Here is a 9351-nt window from a genome sequence, read left to right on the forward strand (position 1 = left end):
GGGAACCCAAAATCTCGAGAGTTCAGTTTCGTGTACTGTTAGTCGATGGTAATATGGTGAGCTGCTCAGTTGGAAAAATCTACTGGCTTTAGAGTTGTTATTTTTATTCAGGAGATTGTGTCATCTGTGTGTACGTAGGTACGTATGCAACTCGGTGATTGTGTTATAGTGTATAGGGAGTACGGTATGTGAATGAAATTGATAAACTATGTAAGAGCTCCATAGAATAGAACGGCTTCCAGATAAGTATAGTGTTGTATAGCAAGCTATTGAACTAACTTGCTGTACCTCATTTCTGATGCAATAAAAGGTCGTCATTGCACCTTAAGCGATCATTGACTCGCTATGGAGTCCTCTCATAATTTTAGGTGCCGTGACGTAATAGTTTTCACCGTCAAATCTGTGGTTAAGAAGTGAAACAGTAAACATTTGCTTAACACGTAAATGGTAGTTGCCGAACTAGAGGGGAGCCGGTTGTAGTCTTCAGGGTTAAACAATTAGTTTATACAGCTCATTTCGTTTATAGATTATTTTAAATGCATGTGGAGGTTGTTGACGGTTTTCCATTTTAAGGTTATCCCATGGTAGCATACAGCCTCAGGTATGCTGTATATTGTTCCAGTATGTGATGCAACTTTGAGTTAGGGGACTGCGTGATTGGCTTCATGCTTCTTTCCGAATTGAGGGCTTTTGTATCATGTTGGGGTCCCAAGTGCAAATAGCCCCAGACAATGATACTGTGTGGCAGACCATTTTTGCAGGTTGATAGGTTTACCAAAGTCGGACCTCATTTTGCCCATCTAGTGGGCCCTATATTTCAGTTCATGGGGTTATGTATAATCATCCATGTTATAACTGAGATTAGTTATCTTTAATTTTCGTTATTTTTTTTTTTATTTTCACACCTTTAGGTCGTTATGTTTCTGAATTGCCCACGTGATATTTTTTCCTCCAGCTGAGAGAACGCAAATTTACTGAACGGCACCAATATTCAATTTCCTTGATGTAGTACAGGTAGAACTTTTCAATTTATAGTAGTCATGCATTACTACCCTTAAACAGTTCACCTTGTTCTTATGCATATCTCTGTAGTTCGTATCTTCTGGAGTTTCTTACAAATGGACTTCGTATTCTTAGGAAGCTTGAATTTATAAGTCGGTGGTCCCGGTAGGGGTGTTCCATATAAATAGGATTTATCTTTGAATAGTAACTGGTACTACCATGAGCAGTGTTTGATACCAACCTCCTGGAAGTGATTGTTAAAATATACATAAAAGCCGTGAGATTTCGTGGTAATAGTAAGTTTGCGAGGGTTTTTATAGCATGTTCGTATTAGGCATATTAAAGAAACTTTGGTGCAGCTTGAAGCGCCATTGACTAGTGGTATTAAAGTTAAACATTACCTCTTTAAATTGAATACAGTGTGCCACAATTTTAAAAGTGCTACTTCCAACAGGGTGTCTGTAATAATGGAATTGTTCCTTACATGTTCTGCTATGCACGCTGCCACTTGGGGAGGTTTTTCAAAGAGGGCTTCAAGGGTAGGTTAGGTTAGGGTGCAACACTGTTGAAATGTCATTTGATTTTAAGCAGGCCGCGACTGAGGGAGCAGTCCTTACGGGCGTATCTTCTGCACTTTGTCCGACACGTCTGTTTTCGGTGATTTTAGATTTTGGCATTATCGATCATTTTTTTAAAGTTCACATTTCAGTAGTTTTGTTCTTAAACGATTGTTCAAAGAGTAGTATTACTTCGTAGCCTTTCTAACATGCTCATTTATTTCATAATTCATATAGTATCCGGCACGTAGAGGCTCGAAAATCCTCCAAACTCTTCAGATCACCCGTGCATTTTACAATGTCATGGGCCTAATCCATTTTATATATATATATATATATATATGAAACCATACTTTATTTGCAACCACTCAGTTTATCCATGGTCTATTTAGTTAAAAAGTTCTACAATTCTGTCACTGCATGACTCCTAGTCATGTGAGTAAATTCCCGTCTTAAGTCTCGTGTTGGCTGAGCCTTTCTGATCTGTGATCTTACCTTGACAATAGAAACACATCTCTTATCTCTCCCCAACTCTAGTTTTAGCTTGCCATGGTTTTTATGAATTCTCTTATAATCGGACTAATATCATTGTAATGTATCCCCACCCCTGCACTTGGCCTATCAACATTATCATGCTCTCAATATTTTCTGTTAATACAATGTTCATTCTTAGTATGGATATTTTGGAGTAAGTTCTTCACTCTGTACATTGTATTTTAATTTTGGTTGAAAACTTCAATGTTCTAAGCTCTTTCGCCTCAGGCACTAGCGGATCCAAAAAAATGTCATCGGTTGGGGGGTGTCACCAATTTTCATATTATACACCTTTATATATATAATATCTCCATTGTTATCATAAGATTATTATTTTTCTCAATTTTGTATCTAATAGATTTTTTCCCCCCATTTATCAAAATTCAACGTTATTTTGCCATTATTTTCATATTTTGTCATTTTTTAATATTTTGTCATTATTTTTCAAGGGGGCCATATTTTGTCATTATTTTTTCATGGGGGCCATATTTTGTCATTATTTTTCATGGGGGCCATATTTTGTCATTATTTTTCATGGGGGGCCATATTTTGTCATTATTTTTCATGGGGGCCATATTTTGTCATTATTTTTCATGGGGGGCCATATTTTGTCATTATTTTTCATGGGGGGCCATATTTTGTCATTATTTTGTAAGGGGGCCACGTGCCCAAGAGCCCCCACCCCTGGATTTGCTAGTGCCCTCAGATCAAACATCTGTCAGCGACTTAAGTTAACTCGCGTCTAACTACATTCTTGGTGCTCATTACCTATAGACTCATCGGTTTTTTTATATCTATATTTTACCGCAACACAATATTTAGAGCAAGATGTTTTGCGTAGAATACCTCACTGTAGATTACCTCCTCTTTCACTTGAATATTTTATGCAGAAATATGTCCTCAAAATTCCTTTATGAAGAGTCCAGCTCACAAATGATTATTTTGGCCTTAAAATCGCATAGTTAATTTACTTAAACAGGCTTTTACTTTTAACTCCAAAGGCCCATTTGTTTTACCAATGTGCTCTTAAAAGTGCGTTGCCAAGCCTGTGACCTTCCCCTAAAGCCCCTTGTATGAATATTGAAAACTGGAAGCTAGAAGGATATAGTAACACTGGGAAATTATTTAAACTCGCTTTCTGGCAAATTTCGTGTAGGCTCTAAAAATGTGTTGATTCTGCAAGATGGATTTCTCGGCAGGCAGTAATCATAATGCTGCAATCATCAATTGGGAAAAAAATCACAATGGAAACTAAAAACTTGATATAATTAAGTCGACAAATTATCGAATATGCTATTGAAAGCTGAAGTTTCCCTAGGTCGTTAAGCAATTATAACTAGAGAACATTCGCCACGGCCACGTATTTTTTTCAAAAGTCAATTTTGGTTACGACAGATATATATAGGAAAAATAGGCAGCATTTTCTAACATTACTTGTGTACATATTAGGAAAAGGGAACTTGCCACAATGATTAAAAATCATTTACAACAGACCAAGGAATGTAAACGATGACTGGGCGGGGAAGATTGTTATTCGGCTCCCAATGCGACAGTTTCCATAATTGTTGCCTAAATAAACGTCTGGTTTCATCCTTTAAAGTAGTGCAATTTTAGAGCATATGGTGTTCAAATAGATCGACAGAAATTATATTTACAGTGATGTATTGAAGTTTAAAAGTTATTTTATCCTATGGTACTACTAAAACTTATTTATCTTTAGAGAGCAGAATCTTCCATATATGCTGATCTTGTCAGACCTACAACTTGGCAGAATTGGTTACCTTGTATTTCTAGCGCTAGGCGTCTTAATACATTTTATCGACACTTGATGGTATTTGATGGAGATGACGGTAAAATCTGTTTAACAGTGGGGGAAGAATTTTAAATTTAAACTGGCTGGAATGCTTAGGTTAGTTATGAAAACTGTACCATGCATTATCTTCGAAGTGTGTACACTTACCCTTTAAATTAGCAAAAATTTATGTAAGAAATAGAGGTTGAAATAGACTTAAGCTCGTAAATTAATTTCTATTTAAACCCCCTCAGACATGTTAATCATTACAATAACCATTTTCAGAAATGGAAAAGGCGAAAGATGACAGGGTGGAGAGACGTTTTTTCATCCCCCAATGTCTGACGATGGAGAAGGTGCGCCTAGCCACCTTTGTAGATTGGAAAGTGGATTTCATAAAGCCGAGAGATTTATCGGCTTGTATGCTTTATTCTCAGAGGGAAGAAGACCACACCAGGTGCTTCAGTTGCATGATATTTGTGGGGAAGTGGGAAGAAGGCGACATACCGTGGGAAGAGCACAAAAAGCATTCCCCCGATTGCTTTTTCATGGATGAACCCCACTTACATGGGAATGTTCCCATAATGGACGACAAATGCAAACTTGGTGATCAGTTGTTTGAAGAATGGACACGTGGAATTGAGAAACAGGGTGCCCCAGCCAAAGATTCGGCCGAGGAAGAGAAAAAGGTCGAAGCTTTTAAATTTATCAATAGTTATTATGATTTCCTTATATCTCGTACCTTGCCCAAACCTCCAGGAAACATCTTGCGCACAGGTGAGTAACTACGTATTTGACAGTTATATTTTGACATGTTCATATCAACAGTAAGTTATAATTAAATAGATTTGTAGCTGAAATATCATGGGTATACCTCTTGAAATAAAAATTAATGCTGCCAGTTTTGAAGTGATAGGTGTACCACTTCATGTTGGTCAAGTTTTAATGTCTGTGAAACTGACAGACTAGATCACAGGTTAAAGATAATCTTCTGATTGAAGCATTTTGCATTTAGGATAGTAAGACTGTAGGAAGACGTAATTGTTAAAAAAAAATTAATTTGCAAAATTATTTTGGTTGATTTGATATCTTACAATGCCATAACTATGACACTAACTGGGAAAAAACTTTGAAATTTAGTAAGCTGTCCCACATACACCACATTTTCTTACCTTTGCACAGAAGCTATTAAAGTACTGGAGGTGAAGAGGCCTGCTTTCCCATCGTATAGTAGCCTGTCTTCTCGCAAGGAATCCTTCAAGAGTTGGCCTAAGGAAATTGACATTACTCCAGACGCTATGGCAGAAGCTGGATTTTTCTCCATAGATTTAGTGGACTGGGTTCAGTGCTTCAATTGTGGTGGTGGTCTTTTTGCATGGAGGTCGGGGGACAATCCTCTTCACGATCATGCAAGATTTTATTCTTTTTGCCCTTTCATCAAGGAGAAACTAGGTGAAGAAACTGTAGCTAAAATAGCTGCAGAAAATCCACCACCGCTGGCCCCAGACCGGCCTGTCCAGTTATCAGAGGAGGAAGCTGAACTTTTGTTGGCGCTTCCTGTTTGCAAGGTTTGTCAGTCGCCTGTTGACATTGTCATTTCTGAGTAGCTGAGAGAAAACTAAACTTTTGTAGCTAAGAATTTAATTTTTTTTTCTTTTCCAGAAAATCTTTGGCATGAAGATGGACAGGGATCTTATAGCAACGGTCATGAAGCTGAGGGTTGAAGAATGTGGATTTCCTTTTAAGAACTGGAGGATTTTTACAGATAAGATAGGAGATTACCTGGATTCTCTAGACTTGCCAGAGGACAAAAAGTATGTGAAATTTATTTTAGTTTTTTTTATAATTATCTCCAGTGCACTGTTGTTGAAAAATCAAATTCATAGGAACCAAACTTGCACATTATTGTTCACAAAATAATTAATTGCTTGTGGAATTAAACCTTAGCCAGCTAACCCTTCTGAATTGAATTGAATGTAGAATTTAGGCCAAAGGCCAAGCACTGGGACCTATGAGGTCATTGCACTGAAGTGGAAATTAACAGTAAAAGGTTTGAAAGGCGTAACAGGAGGAAAACCACCTAGTTGCACTAGGAATCAATTGTTAGAGGGTGGAGATTAAGATGGAAGAAAGAGAATATGAAAGGAGGTACAGTAAAAGGAACAAAAGGGGTTGCAGCTAGGGGACGAAGGCACACCAAAGAACCTTAGTGACTACAGGGTGCCACATAAGGTGCTCTGACGGCACTACCCCTCTACAAGGCTAGCCCTTCTGAGATTTGATCTCCTTTGAAATTTAACAATATTAGACGCCCAAAAATACATTTATATTTGTTTCGTTTCAGTAGCTTAGTGGTTAAAGGAGTATTTCATGAGAAGAGATGCACGTCATTAATTGTTTAGTTTTCTAGGATCTAGTAAGACCTCGAAAATATTCAGTCAAAACTTTTGTTTCAGAAGCCGTGCTGCCCGTAAAGGAACCAAGTGAAGATGTAATAATTGTCCATCATGGTGGTTCTGCAATTGTAATGCCCTGAAATGGTATAGTTTATCCCATGTTTAAATTTTTTTCCGAGATGTTAATGGTTGTGAATAAATGTTGAATTAATCATTTTTATAAGTATGAATTTTCGCCCAACTGTAGAACTTGTCTATCATAGGCCTATTAACAAATGGCTGGCACTCTAATCCAAAAGTCTCTCCTTCAAGTAAAACAAACCCTAATCTTAGGCTTCAAATACCTGTACTTTGCATTGTAGGGTCTTGAAATAACTCTTGAGATCCATGTTTTCAATGTGTTGCAAATTTTTTTTCAGCCATGTTTGGAAATTTTTTTTGTATCAGCCATGTTAAAAAGTTAATTATTTTGTATTTTGAAAGCTGCTGTTTTTGAAGGAATTTCTTTGATATGCAGTTCCTTTGCAAAGACTTAAATGTCTAGGCACCATGCATTGATATTACGTAGACCACCATTTTAAATTTCCGTGGCTAATGTAATATATGAATTACATACTCTTGTATTGGTTGCACAAGTCTCATGGAACTAAATGGAAGGAAAGGGTATTTTTTATCCACTTTGAATTGGCAGGTGATCCAATCAAGAGACTTTGATCAGTTCAAATTTATATCACTGCTGGAAGGCAAATCACCCAATCTTTTGCTTTTTTCAGTCCAGGAGGGCTAATGGTGGACAATGTGAATTGCTTTCTTTGAACAGTTATGAGGCAATTTCAGTTTCCTGAGATTTTACCCCACAGTTGTGGTTTTCACTAAATGACTAGCTAGTTACCTTACACAATAAGCAACGGGTAGTTGTGTAAACCTTTTCACAGCTGTATTTGTATAGGAATATTCAATAAGTATTCAGTTAAGGTAGGAGAGTCTGTGTTTGTGATAGGTTTTTGTACTGTGCTTTTTTTTTTTTTTTTTTTTTTTTTTTTTTTTTTAGTACTGTACATTATTTTATCATTATCCCTTGTGGAAAGTTAACCAAGACTGCAGCCTGTCTAGATCACACCCAATGCTGAGAGCAAGCTCTGACAAAGTTTCGTTGGGTTGACTGTGTTAGACATAAGTTCTAATGTGTATTGGTACACCACTGAACTCCTCACTCCGTCAAAACAGGAGTGTTAAAATTAGTCAATTGGTTTGGGTTGGTAGTCAGAAATACCAAGGAACAGATAAAGTGCAAGTTCAAGTCTTTGACTGGCTACTCAGAATTGACTTTAAAATGGTCAAACAGCAATTGCAAGAAAACCTGCCCTGTATCAATTAAATCTTTCTTGTAGTACCATCTAATCCAGTTACTCAGTGCTAGGCCATTGAGGTCTTGATTTTTGTGATTTATCAGTCACCATTCATGTATTTTTGGAAGCTCTCCTATTTTAAGGCATGAGCGGCTTATGTATAAGGCGTGAGGTCTTGATGTTTGTGATTTATCAGTCACCATTCATGTATTTTTGGAAGCTCTCCTATTTTAAGGCATGAGCGGCTTATGTATAAGGCGCCCGTTGCCATCATAACATCTCCCAATCTAGTTTTGGTGGCATCAGTAGAAACATCAGCTACAGTATTGGCCAGTAACCTTCTTCCAGCTAAATAAAAGCAATAAGGGTTAAGGGGCTGGTAAAATTTGTGTATGGGAAGAAAGCGCAAGAAATCAGTCTTTCCCAATTTTATATGATTTCTTCAGTTCGTAATTGAAAATTTATTAATGCTGCAACTTGGGCAGTGGGTATTGTTGTGAAGATTGAATCTAAAAACACAGCCCATTAAATGTGTTCTAGCATTTTCTCTGGTCTGTGGTAGTTCTGTGAAACTAGACTGCCTCATATTTCAGCCAGGCAACTGTACTATTGTACTGCAATCCTGTTCCTGTTTACTCTTCACTAGAGGTATATGATATGCCTTGATATATTTTTGTAATTATCTAGCAATATTTACTGTATATTTATGCTATTTTAGCAGGTATGTTCAGATACATGAATGGCTTCTAGAGAAAAGGATAAATGAAGACTGCTGAAGCTCTGATAAATTTGAAGTGTTATGCCCACATGTGGGGAGAAAAACTACCTATACTTGAAGAAATAATCCCATGACTTTGTGCTTTTGGAGGATATTACAGTAGTTTTTATTTTTTCACAAAGGGCTTGATTAAATTTAAACTGGGACCTTGCAACCCTAGAAAGGGAGACGTAAATGAAAAAATGAAATCAGAATATTGAAAATAGTTTCTCAAGACACCCTGAACTCGAAGGATGAGTCTCTCCTCTCATTGTGAACTTAGTCTAACAAGCCTTTGTACTTAAAATGAAAAACAGATTGACAGCATTGGTTTTCTGGCACCAGTTTATGTCCCTATTAATGATACATCACCTACTCACCAGGTGGCTTGGCTAAGAGTTCACAGACCAGGGTTGAGTGTCTTGGCAGAACATAAGTGCACCAATAGAATTGTATCTGCTTCAGTATTCAAAACAAAACTACTTGACAAAGGAAATAATTTTCTCCCAACGTAATATACCAACAGCATAAAGAGTTCTCAGTCTGTTGGGTTTACAGTTCTTTTGTGGAGACTGTCTCCAGTTGGGAAGATAGGTATACCTAATCCCTGATTGCATATTTTTTTGTGTAGAAAAATTTGATGAAATTCACACAAAAAATGTGATTTAAAGCGAGACCTGCCTCTTTTGGAATTGCCAATAAAATGGGTTTAGTAGTACTGTAGTAGTAGCTTTACTGTCATTATGAGCTTCAGAGAATTTCATAGTGCATAATTCAGAGAAAGGTTCTGCGTGTGTCACCTTATTTTACAGGTGCATTAAAACCTTTAGTTTGAAACCTGTAGCTTTTAAACTTCATGAACCTTAACTTAAAATGTCATATACTCGCCACACAACAGAACTTCATTGCCAGCACCAAATCTATAGACTATCTTTTAATTATTCTAAGGTTATAAAAATTCTCC

General features: G+C 37.0%; 1 protein-coding gene across 2 annotated transcripts; it reads left to right on the forward strand.

The window, feature by feature from the left end:
* Positions 1-6497, forward strand: LOC136827747 (death-associated inhibitor of apoptosis 1-like). 2 transcript variants are annotated; one of them, XM_067085217.1, is made up of 5 exons: positions 1-138; positions 4171-4662; positions 5068-5453; positions 5548-5699; positions 6342-6497. In XM_067085217.1, exons 2-5 carry the CDS (start codon positions 4173-4175, stop codon positions 6370-6372), a joined length of 1059 nt encoding a protein of 352 aa, XP_066941318.1. In that variant the 5' UTR covers positions 1-138; positions 4171-4172; the 3' UTR covers positions 6373-6497. The 2 variants fall into 2 exon arrangements, with proteins under 2 accessions (XP_066941318.1, XP_066941311.1); XM_067085210.1 differs by having other exon boundaries at positions 2-138; positions 6345-6497.
* The last annotated feature ends 2854 nt before the right edge of the window (positions 6498-9351 follow it).

This window comes from Macrobrachium rosenbergii, chromosome 3, assembly GCF_040412425.1.
Source record: "Macrobrachium rosenbergii isolate ZJJX-2024 chromosome 3, ASM4041242v1, whole genome shotgun sequence".
NCBI lineage: Eukaryota > Metazoa > Arthropoda > Malacostraca > Decapoda > Palaemonidae > Macrobrachium > Macrobrachium rosenbergii.